Source organism: Marmota marmota, unplaced genomic scaffold (genome assembly GCF_001458135.2).
Source record: "Marmota marmota marmota unplaced genomic scaffold, marMar, whole genome shotgun sequence".
NCBI lineage: Eukaryota > Metazoa > Chordata > Mammalia > Rodentia > Sciuridae > Marmota > Marmota marmota.
The window spans coordinates 2658218-2671051 of record NW_026000240.1 but is presented as its reverse complement, the minus strand read 5'-3'; the positions used below and the strand labels follow the sequence as shown (position 1 = coordinate 2671051).

The following is a 12834-nucleotide window of genomic DNA, read 5'->3' as shown; positions in this document are numbered from 1 at the left end:
CAGAGCTAACTGTGGGAACCAGCACTTCCATACAGGATCAGTGAGTTTAGGAGGCTTTGTGTTGGCTTTCTCCAGTGTTGAGGCTGATAGGGGTGGTGGTAGAAAAAAAGGCCACTCTTGTCCAGGTTCCAGGACGCACACACATCCCATCAGAACATGTCTGTCTCATGCTGGATAAGTGAACATCAACAGTGTCCTGATCTGAGTTTACAACTGCACAAAGTTATAAAGTTCCATAAACCAGCCCTGAAAGCCTTCCGTGGCTGATAGGAAAGAACAGTGAAAACACTAAACCCCTCCCATGGCTGGCATAGAACAAAGAAATCCACACTAAATATGGCTTTTACTATATCTGCTGAATTTCACTTAAGGGGGGAAAATAAAGAATTTTAAGGGCCTTGTACAAAAGACCACGCACTACCTCAAACATAGTTATATCTCTCATTCCCTTGGGAATCAATCTCAATTCAACGTTCAAAAGAAAGCAACCACAGGGGCTAATTCACACAAAAGTGCAAAGGACTGACGGGCAAGTGGTTCCATGGCAGGAATATTTGCACTGGTTTTACCGGAACCTGTGGCCCCCATGGGAGCTGAGTGGAAGACTGCCTGCCCCAGCCACTCTCATAACTGCCTCACTTCCTTGTGCTCTGAACCCACAGAGTATCTGAAACTTGCAAGTTAGTAACTGCTCCTGTGGAGCCAGAACAAAGACCCCCCTACAGGACTGGGCTCTCATGGAGAGAGGGAGACTACACAGCTGGGGGTACCCCTTACCTCATCGTCTGTATGTACTGGCTCAGTACACAGAAGCAGATGCACTCTCTGGCTGCTTGAGACCATGAGTCTACCTGAGTCTCACAGGCTGCCCACAGTGCCCACCCACAGATTCTCAGGAAACTGCAACTGGACCCAACATCTATGCCTCACAAACACATCAGCTTTCCTAAAGCAGAGGTCCATCAGCCTCATCCATGTCAAAAATGCCCATAGAGGCTGTCTCAACCTTCCTCCTGGTCTTCTCTCCACTTCCCATGTGTGCTAATGAACTCATTAATAACGGGAACTACGCTATTTCCCAACACACCACCATAGCCTTTCCCAGCTGCCATCCCAGCTTCCTGTTCTGTCTGCCTGAACCACTCTCTACCCTGTTTATCACCCTATAAGGCACAACTCAGGTGCCACCTCTTCCATGAAGCCTTCCTCATTCCTGACAGATGCCTATGACCTTTCCTCATCTGAACCCCCACCTCCACACTGTGTCAGTCTTCATGTCATCTGTTCTAATTGTTGGATCATGCCCTATAACATGAGCCAACAGACTCCCTGAGACTCCCAGAGCAGCTGGCACTGCATCCTGCCAATAGCAGACCCTTGGCCATGGCTGTCTACCAACTCATGCTGACCACAGGACACGACGACCTTCCAGGGTGCATGTGGGACCACAGAAAAGTCTCCTGGGGGACTCTGGCTGGTCTGAGGCACTGCTGATTGTCTGGCGCCTGCCTGCCCTGCCCAGGAGGCCCAACCACAACCACGCCTCTGGGCCCAGCTTGCCAGGGCAGCTTTCCCCCATGTCACCAGGCTGGAGCCGACGGCTCCTCAGAGCAGTGTGACAATGGGAAGGAAAGCTGGCAGTCCTGAAGGAGCTGCTTTTTGCTCCCTCCAGCTCCAATTGGGCAAAAATGTTTTCCTTTCCACAACATAAAATGCTTCCATTGGTGACAAAGCTAATACCAACAGAAGGAGATAAAAGCCCTGTGGGTGTGAGAGAAGAGCAGAGAGTGGCTTCAGGCTGTGGAGAACACATGGACAGGCTGCTGTGGGAACGACAGAACCAGCCAGCCAGCCACATAACCCCTCAAACAAGCAATGGAAAGACAAACAAGCACTGACCAAAATCCGAGCCAGTATGTCCCGCCTGGCAGGGCTCCTCTGTTCCTCCTGGGGCACCGCTCTGCCAATGTGGTTTTGGGTTGCACTGTTCCAAAGGGAGCAGTCAGGGCACACACAACACATGAGACTGCTGATCCCAACCCTGTCCCAGCCAGGCCCCAAGTGCAGGGCTGCAGCAAGGGGGCAAGAAGAGAGGTGCAGAGGCCAAGTTCTACAGTGGTACAGGGGTAGGGACAGGGCCTTAGGTCAGAACATCAGAATGCGCATGGGCAGAGGGATTGGAAACCCAGGGGGAGACCCAGCTCACCCCAGGACTTATCAAAGTGGCCTAAGTCTCAACTCCCCATTTTCCTCTCCTGTCAAGCAGGATGCCAACTGATTTGAAACTTCTGCGGCTACCTGAACTCCAGGAGAGGTCAGACCCTAATGGACCTAGAAAACTGTATAGAACCTACCCGTACAGACAACACAGAGGGGAGAGGGGAGTTGACATACCCTGGCTTTGAAAAGATCACCTCTGGCCTCATAATTCTACCCTTGTCCTAACAAGACGATCTTTATGCATGTAGACAACTATCACAGTTTAATTTATGGTATTAGAAAGAAAACAGTAAGCATCCTGCTAGCTGAAAACAGGGACATGATAAATGGATGAATCAAATTTCATCCATTCATTGAACGATTCCAAAAATTTTCGAAGATTATAACTGTACAGATGTGTGACATTAACTAGAAAAATGATAACATAGTTTTACTTGTATCATTTCCTTCACTTTTAGTTGAAATGAAAGTTCAATTTCACAGCTCTACATATAAAAAGCTCAGAATGATCTGAATATAAAGAATAACTCCAACTTTGCCTAAATTTTAAAAATGGCACATGTGGGGAAAATGCTAGAAGAGGATCAAGGAATTAATATTGATGGTATTTATATGATAGTAAAGAACAGCTTTCTTCTATTGTTGTTTTGTTTTGGTTTTTGTTTGATACTGGGGACTGAACTCAGGGGCACTCAACTACTGAGCCATATCCTCAGCCTTATTTTGTATTTTATTTAGAGACAGGGTCTCACTGAGTTGCTTAGCACCTTGCTTTTGCTGAGGCTGGCTTTGAACTCACGATCCTCCTGCCTCAGCCTCCCGAGTTGCTGGGATTACAGTTGTGTACCACAGCGCCCAGCTAGCTTTCTTTTGTTTTATTGTTGTTCTCAGATATTTTATGAATGATTGCTACTTTTAAAATAGAATAGTAAGTAAACGGGGCTAGGGGTGGGTTCAGTCGTCCTGGTTTAAGTCCCCTGCACCAGGAAAAAAATAAAATAAAAGCAGTAAATCTATTTTTAAAGTAGTTTAGATACAGAAGGGTGACCCTTATTCTACAGAAGGGAAGAAAAGAGAAGTTGAGACAGAAAGAACCTGCATTTCAGGAACCCTACACAAAACTCCAGACTCCTAACTCAGAGGAGCAGCAGCTTAGCAGATCCAACTTTCCTGGATGTGGCCCAGGTGCTCAGGTCCCACCCACCCCATCCTCACTCTTAGGAAAAAAAGAATACTAGAAAACAAATAAAATAGTAGCAGGCTTGGAGGTGCACACCTGTGACTCAGGAAGCTGAGACAGAAGGATCACAAGTTTGAGGTCAGCTTCAGCAACTTAGAAAGACACTTAGTAACTTAGTGAGACCCTGTCTCAAAATAAAAAATAAAAAGGTCTGGTGATGTAGTTCAGTGGTAAAGTGTTGCTGGGTTACATTCACAGTACCAAAAAAAAAAAAAAAAACAAGGAAAAAAGAAATGAAACAACCAAAATAGCATGAATGCAGCAATTACTCTAGAACAAAACCATTAACCAAAGCACAGAACAATAATTTCTAAGATTAAAAAAGAAATATAAAAAAGAATATAATAAAGAACCTCCACCATCTCAAGACAGCACTAATGATGTGAAAACACGGTGTCCTTCCGAAAATTGCAGGAATTCCAAATGACCTACCCAGTAAGAACTTGGCAACTCCACGGAGTGTTGAGTGGCAGCCAGACTTCCTAGTAGAACACGCCCCAGACGCCACAGGAAGCTCCAGTGCACCCATTTGTTTTATGACTATCAAGTTTTAGTGACTCTCAAAGTCTCCTTTCTTAAGAAGTAGATCTTGGGCATAAGCAAAAATGAATCTCTGGAAGCACATTATCATTCAGCTAAAAAATCCAAAAAGATTGGGTGCTTGGGCTGAAACAACTAGCTGCACCTTCCCATGCCAGCCCCAGGAGGGCCACAGCCCACACGTGATGGGCCCCATGATGAACCACCTATTGACCCATGGCAGAGCTCCCACCAGAGCCTGTTCTCTGAAGACATGGCCCGCAAGCAAGCCCAAGCTACTCAGCTAACAAAGTGGGAGAGGGCCAGAGTAGCCTTCCTGGCTAACACTTCTCATCATAAAGCCAGGGTGGCCAGGCAACTCTCTAGCTTGTCATCTAGCCCTTCTTTATTTAGCACCTGATTCTCCCCATAACTGGAGAGAGCTGCCATTCACCTCCTGCTGGGCACATCAAAGCACAACCTGGCTTAGAGCTCAGCTCCCAGCAGGCAGGAACCTGGCAGTGGACAGAGGGAGGGAAGAAGCAGCAGGCTTCTTCTTGTACCTCTTGTTGTCCTCTGGCATCAAGGCCAATCACACATGCAGAATGACAGGACTGGTCAGACTAGATCCTTACCACCCTTCTAGCTGAGCCATTTCAAATTGATTAGCCCATGGAACTCTTTGACTAAACAGAATCCTATGCCAAACCCTGATACACAAAGCAAGTCAAGAAAGACACTGAGGAGTAAGATGGGGTTCCAGAGTTGAGCGGGTGGTGATGAAACTCTTCTTCCCCTGGCTCCCCAGAACAACACAAACCCTAGGGAGATTTTTATGAGCCCTGGATCAGAATGCAGGCTGCAATAGCTCACTGGTGCAGGCCTCCGTCTACAGGTGAGGAAGCTGAGGTCCTGAGAGACAAAGCAGCTCAGCCAAAGGCACATACATGACTGGTCAGAGATGAGACCAGCTTCCTCAAGTCTGAGCGGCCCATGGCACCTGCACCGGGCCGATACAGTAGTCTCATACGGGCCACCTAATGAGATAGAAGTAGCTGCTATTTGCAGGATTCTAAGCCAGGGAGACCTGGGTTCAAATCCCAGCTCTGCTACTTAAGTGGGTCTATAACCCGAGGCAAGGGAAGCAAATCCTTAGGCAGCCCTACCTGTCACCTCATAGGAATGGGGTAGGATTTGGTGGCTTCACCTCCTTTTCTGTAAAGGATCACAAATGCTAGTTCACCCTGTCCTCCTTTCTTCTTCACCCCTGCTTGGTGCCCCTAAGTCCTTGTCTTATATCTAAGAGACCATTCAAAGACCTCCCTGATACCAGAACTCACCTGTAGAGTTTCAGTCAAAACAGATGGGCTTGCTTTTCCCTGCAATATGATACCGCCAACAGGAGGTGGGGTTCAACTCTCACCTCCTAAGTCCCTGGTTGACCAGGCCCTTCTAGTCTGCAGGTGGCTCTTGGCTTCTCCTTTACTTCTGGTCTGCTAAGCCAGAGCAGCAGACCTCTACCAAGTGGCCTGGCTGTCCACTTGGCTATAAAGTCCTATTGGTTGGGAAATTGTTGGAAAAGCTAATCAACCACAATTAGGAAAACCGCTACCCCAACCGCTACCCCAAAATACCCCTTCTCACCGCTAAAAGGCATACAACATGGTTGTATGACCAGAAACTAGATGATATCCAGGGCTTCAGAACCAATCAAGGATCACTAGAAAGAGAATCCAGAAGCCAGGGACACCCCACAAATAAGGCCCCTCCAAAGTTTCTGGCAAAGGATGATCAACCTGCTAGGAATTCCTCACAAGCTGCACCTATTACAGGCTACACATTATTTCTTCCCTAGAGGGGCAGAAGCCCAGAAACTCCTCTAATGTGCATAAGAGTTTCAAAAAAAAAAGTTCTACTAGATCCACAATTTGTACCTCACATATCCAGGTTTTATCTTTTCAAAATCAGAAAGGATCACAAATTTAGATGATGGACAACCTGGTGCTACCTGGCATCTTACAGATATGCAAACTAAGCCCTGGGGAAGTGGGGAGCTGAGTGCAAGGGGCAAACTCAGGGCCACAGTCCAGGTCCCCTGTGCCTAGGGACACTACACTGCACAAATCAAACTATGTCTTCATGACCTGACCCCAGGAGCCACAAAAACCAGGGACCACCTTTAATTCTAAGTGCAAAAAGCCCTATTGCCCATAGGGCTTGGCTGACTCCTCGCCCTCTCTCACACATCTCAGTAGAGCTCTTCACCTGAGACAGGGCACCAGCCACGCAGGAACCAGGGAAATGCATACAGAATCAGACAACGCAGGGCTGTTGCTCCTCAGTCCACGTTACCTTTGGGCATGATCTGATGCATGGCAACTGAGAGGAAGAAGATGGCATCACTGTAGTAGGTCCCTGAGCCAGCACTGAAGTGTTTCTGCATGGCCTCCACCACAGGGAAGAGCTTGTCCGTCAGTGCAGCAACATCGTGGAAGATGACCTGTAGTGGGGGCGAGAAAACTTCAGCAATCAGCCAATCCGCTCTCACCCTGGGCTCCAAGCACCCAACACACGTCTGAGCCCAGGAATCAGAAACAGACAAGTCCTCTCCAGGGTCCATGAGAAGATGATGATGGGGATTGGGGTGGGGGCAAGTAAGAGCTAAGGAAATGGGGAACAATGAAGAGTCAGAGTTGAGGCTACACAGACTCTGTCCTACTAAGGGGACGGGGATACCATGGGGGAGGGCAGACAGGGAATGGAAACAGTTCCCAGTTGCCTCTGCTTTTGAACCTCAAGCTGAGTCACACCAAAGGCCAGTTCTGTGCCCAAGGACAGGAAGCGATAAAGCCCCTGATCCTGGAACTCTCAGCCTCAGCATGGCTGGATGGCTAACACTGCTTGGTCACCACCACCTCCTAGTGGCCACTGTACGTGTGCCACAGGCCCATGAGATGCTCCAGTTCTACTTCCCTTGTCCAAAACTGCAAACACTGAGAATACTGGCAACCGGAAAAAGGAACCAGGAAAATGCTGAGCACTGAGGCAGACTTATCTGCCAACTCAACCTGCATTTCTTGAGTGTTCAGAAACTCTGAGGGACTATGAGAAGTGTAAGAAATAACAAGTTGCCACTAACCCTCAAAGCACTTGGAGGTTTGGAGGTGCCACCAGCCACAGCTCTGCAAATTGCTCTCCCACATGCTCTCTGATCCCCATGATAGCCCAAGGCTTCCAAGAGACAGGCATCAGTGTTGTACCTTCCAAATTACAAATGAGGAAGCAGATGCCCAGAGAGGTTCCACTGCCACAGTCACATAGCTAACAAATGCAGAGTCAGGACTTGACTCTGGTGTCCAGATCAGCCCCAGGTTCCTTCCTCTATGAACACATCCTCTCCTGATCAGTGACCAGCAAGGGAGGGAGACGCCGTGTCCTAGGATGATGGTAGACAGGAGTACTGATAGGACCCTCAGTTGGTTTTCCTGCCTGACACTATTCCAGAAAGTTAAAGTCCATCCCACACCAGCCGTAGCCTTGTACGATATCACAATACCATGTGCTCTGCTCACATCTGTCTTGCAGGTTTTTCCCATTGCTCCTGGTGCCCCAGAGCATCTGAGTCATTCCTCTACACCCAACAAGCACTCAAGGCAGAAGCCTGGATGTTTCCCCTCCTTCCTCTGCCCTTCTAGGATATCTGCTGGTGGCCCCCTCCTCCTGCCCTCTTCCCTGGTATCTGACAGGACAGGACAAGCCTACTAGGTGCCGCCTACATCACCACTACACCAACTCCCAGCCCAAGAATCCACCTGAACAGGTGCCAGCAGCAAAAGGGGAAGCCACGTGATCACATGACTGGCCTATTCATGCTGACAGCGGCCCGACCAGCAGCAGAGAGGTCAGCAGTGGGCAGTGCCTGAGAAGTTCTCAGACTGGTGGGCTCCATTCCATCACCCACTGCCCTGGTTTCGAGCCTCCTGCACTCCCTGAGCCTTAGATCATCTTCACAGACCTGAGATGATGCTAAGTTGCTCCACCTGCTTTTCCCTAATTGGGGTTCTATTTTTGGTCTTCTCAGAAATATCTCTCTCATTTCTGTTTCTCTTATATCTCTCCTTAACAATATTTCTCTTAGTTCACATGGTTGCTTTTGTCCTTAGGTCTCCTTAAATTTCTAAAATACTATCAAACTTGGAAAAACATTTATACCACCTTGGTCCTCATCATTCACTAAAACTTGTTTTATATAAAACTTGTTTTGTTTAACCTTGTATTGTTTTATAAAAGTCCTTTGGAAGTTTCCAGACATTTCTAAGATACTGGTTGAGTTGGCAGATGAGTCCCTTTATCCCTTTTCTGGGCTTTTTGTTGCTGCTGTCATTGCTGCTGTTGGGTTTTTGTTTCTTTGTTTCACTTTGACCTTTTCATGTCCATGGCCTCGCGCCTGAGATGGGGAGTGGAGACCAGTTCCTGCTATTTCCCAATATAAATCCTAAATGACATACCCTGTCTGTGACCTCTCTGACAGGCTTACTTCACCCCCTCCAAGCAGCCTTTGCTGTACCTCTGCAAATGTTCTCCAAATAGACAAAATTCATCTCTCTCTCTTGCTCTCAAAGCCTCCCATGCACCCTGGTGCCCTCAGCTGCAGCCCAAACTTCCCAGCAATGACTAGGAGCTTCTATAATAGTGGTCTTGCGTACTTCCCAACACCGCCATTTGGGATTGAACAGAACTGAACCAGGCAAGGAGTATCCACCTGCTGGCCACCCCTTTATATCCTATGTCCTCCTATACCTGTCCTTGCTCTTCCCATGTCTGGAACTCCTTCTTCCAGCCCCCATCTGCCTGGTAAACTCCTATCCAGTCTTCCAAGCTTCCTCTCCAGCTTCCCATAGCCTCCCACAATCCACCAGGGCCTTCCTGCACCCCATTTCACACAGGGCTCCACCGCTCTTGTGGCACTTGCTCCCCAGGTCTTTGTCTCCATATCTGCAGGAGGGGACACTCCTTGAGGTCAGAGGCTACGACTGTCGCATGCCCTGTGTCCAGACCCTGGCCATATAAATGCAAGGCTATCAACATAAGTTTGCTACAGAACTGCACTTAGGGCAAGTGACTAGGCTTCTCTGCCTCGGCTTCTTCACCGGTAATATGGGAGTGACAACAACTACCTCCTATGCTGGCCCGTAGGGTTATCTGGAACAAGCATCCAGCTCAGGGGTTGTGACACTGCTTTTATTCCTAAGCCTTAGCATCCTGTGCCTGTCCTCTGGTCCCCTGAGTCCCCACTCCTCACAGACCAGTCACAGCTCTGAGCCAGCTTTTCCTCTGAGGCTTATCCCGTCTCCTCCACCACTGGGAGCTGGAGTGACACAAGAAGCTGGAAGCTGACCAAAGGGCTCTCACAGAAGAGGAGCCTCTACATCCATTCAACAGGAAGAGAAAGGCTGTGCACTGTGCACAGAGCAGGGCCTGCTGCAGCTGCAGCCAAGCTTGGGGAGGTAGAGAGGAATTGGCAGCCAGCATCCTCCCCACCAGCCCCACATCACCCCAAAGCTTCCCAGGCAACAACTGCATCTATCAGCATTAATAGATTTATGAGGACAAACTGTACTCAGTACATTTGTTCTAAGAGCTGTACTGTGAAGCCTACTCCAATGAATATTTCATGTAATAAATCTACTTAAAGATAAATTAATATGTTCCAGGGAATATACTTATGCAGCAAGAAGCAAATCACAGACACTGCAAGTGTGAATCAAAATGCCCAGTCCTCCCCGAGACAAACAGGTCTGCCAACTGTGACCTGCCTGAGGACGGCATCAGGATCTGGCATACTCTGGAGCCCCCAGCCCAGGGCCTGGCGCCTCACCAGGGGCAGCAACAAGTAAAGAGAGGAAAAGAAAGCGAGGGAGCCCGGAGCCCACTCCTCTCCCTTCCTCTTCTTTCAAGTCCTCTAAGGAGCGATAGAAAGAATTACCACACAACCCAGGAAATCAGGAATAAAAAGTGGCTCTTGTACTAAAGGCAGTCAGCCAATGAGACAATGCACAGCAATGGCGTATGCCAAATGAAATTTATAATTTTTAGGGACGTAGTCAAATCATCATTCATAACCTTTATTAATTTATTTATACACACATACTTAAATTTAAAATCCTATTTAAAAACATTAGTTTCCCACCCAGCCTATGAAATAATTTCTTTCTGAAATCCTTCCCTTGTATCAACAAAAGCACACTCATCCACCTGAGTGAGGCTGACCACCCAGAGCATGTCACCCTCACTAGGTGTCCAGAGGATGGGACGCAGCCCCCAGTGAACCCTGTAGGATGTTGGTACTGGAAGTGCTACCCCAACCCACCACACTGCCACGTTCACAGCAGCAAGGCAGCTGGCTTTTCCATCAGCCTATAATCATATATTTGTAGCCACTTAGTAATCCCCCTTTTATTAGTGATCTTTGAAATGTTTGTTTATAACAATACTTCACACTTATGATTATGAGGTCTGCCTCCCACCAGAAATAATTAACTAAATTCATGTTAAATTTCTCTGCCTCTTTTCTTTTTAATACTGTCAAGGGACTTCTAGAACTATCCAGATTCAGTAATGACTAAAGTTTCCCGCCCCCCCCTCAGGCTGAAGTGTCCTCAAACTGTACTTTGTTATTCAAATTAAAGTATATAATGAGAAAGCTGTGTAACTTCAGAAAGAATTCTGGAAAGGCAATTTTCAAGAGGGAGGAGGGGAAAAAAGAGACTGCTTTATATCCCACCATGCACAGCACACTCTAGACAAATCCAACACAGGAAGCCCAAGTGATCAGCCACAGCACAGCCAGTAGTGGGCACCTCAGCCAGCCTGGCTCAATGCTCACGGGCACAGAGAGCTCTGAGGAGCAAGGCCACAGCTCCTCAAACCATTCACTGGGCATCTAAGGCAATGCCAAGCCCTTAGTTCACAGTGAGAAAGGTTCGTTTCTCACCTGGTGAGCCCCACTGGGAGCCAGGTCATGGACACGCTCTCAGAGCCAAGAAGGCAGATGGCAGGAGTTGGCACTGAGCACAGAAAGATGCCAGGTTCCCAGGAAAGCCTGAGGTCTACTTAGCATCTTTCCTTTTACTGTGCCTTTCAGCCATAATATTCTGCCTCACCTCAGGCCCAAAGCAATGAAGCCAACTGACCAAGGACCAAAACCTCTGAAACTGAGCCAAAATAAACCTTTCTTCCTTTAAGTTGTTTTTCTCAGGGATTTTGTTCCAGCAACAAAAAGTTAACTAACACAGCTGTTACCAGATTGTCCAGCTGTAGGATCTGTTACCAGATTGTCCAGCTGTAGGATCTTCCTCATCAGACTCCTTGATTTGTTCTTCTTTGTGTGAGAATCATTCAATGCATGACCTATGACCTCCAAAGAACACTGCAGTTTTACAAGTGACACTCAAAAGGAAGCACCTGAGCAATTCCTGCTTCAGACAGGCAGGCAGGCAGGTGGCCTTGGTGGGGGTCCTGCCCACCCTCCCATATGCCATCCCTGTGCAGAGTCTCAGTCCTGACTGGCCCCCTCACTGTTCTCCTGGCTCTCAGGGATGGGGATCCCCATAAGGAATCCCTGAGCTCACTCTGCTAAGCTGAGGCCTCAGACCTAGGGCAGACGCTACCTGCTCTCCTAGGATCATGAATGTCCCTGTCCAGTGCTCCCCAAGACATACACCTACCTGTAGAGGGAGCACAATGGGAAACCTAAGAGGCACACGGGCCAACCTGTTAATACTCACAAATTTATTTTGATAAATATGTAAAATACTAGAAAAATAAGCAAAACAAAAACATTTTAGTACTTTGATTTCACAGATATTACCTAAGAAGAGACTAAGGAGAAAAAAGTAAGTCAAAATATATATTAAGTACATAATAATACTGCAGGTAGTTCTAGGATATTGGCAAAAACCACGAAGGAAATACTTAAATGACCTGACTTTGGAGTCGCTGCTTGTGTCCAGCACTTCCTTCTGTGGACAAGACAATGTGGTTAAAATGTCGAGCACAGTACTAGCAGCTGGGAGGTTCCAGTGACTGAGTCCCCTTCTTCCCCATGTTTCCTAGGTCTTGATGACTGATGTCAGTCCTGAGCCAGCTGACTCTGAAGTCCCCCACTAAACCCCCTCCTCTAAACCCAAGAGGTCACACCTGCCAGGGTGTGCCCAGGACACGCTACTTCTCTAAGCTACTCCAGGACAGGCTCAGCTCTGGCAAACAACAGGTACACAGCATGAGATGGGCACACAACACACTGGCACCTGCTCTTCATGGGACCATAAGGAAATGAAACAAAATATGTGTCAGGCAGCAAGGAAGACAAACATGAGCTCATCTGATTCTAACAACTGTGTCCTTCATGAAGGAGGCAGCCAGGGCTGAAGAGGTGAAGTCACTTGTCCAAGGCAACTAAGTGGGTGCCTGAGACCCAGACTGAGCGCTAGGCCTTGATGATGTCAGAGCACACAGGTGTCTGGTGGGAGAATAGGCCTCTCTTACTTCCTCACCATGGGTGGGGCTATCACTGAGCATGGTACCGCAAGCTCCCTCCAAAGAGGTAAATCTCTCTCGCTGCCTTTAACATTAAACTCCAGTGTAGACAAATTCACCATTCCCCCAACCTAATTGTAAGCCTTTTCCTGGACAGATCCAGAATCCCTGTGCTGTTTACCACCTCCACGAGCTTCCACCTCCCTCCCCAGGCCAGGAGTTCAGCTAGGACAATGACTTCCTCAATGCTGTACTCCAAACATGGCCAGAGTGATCCTGCAACTTTCACTCAGCCAACACCAGAAGCCTGCCATCTG

The 12834-nt window shown here is 48.0% G+C and overlaps 1 protein-coding gene across 1 annotated transcript in view; it reads right to left on the bottom strand.

The window, feature by feature from the left end:
- Xxylt1 (xyloside xylosyltransferase 1) overlaps positions 1 to 12834 on the bottom strand; it is a 160983-nt gene that overhangs the window by 128215 nt on the left and 19934 nt on the right. Inside the window, exon 3 of the mRNA XM_048794620.1 lies at positions 6332 to 6479. Within this exon, the coding sequence (XP_048650577.1) occupies positions 6332 to 6479 (148 nt within the window). The remainder of the gene's footprint in view (positions 1 to 6331; positions 6480 to 12834) is intronic.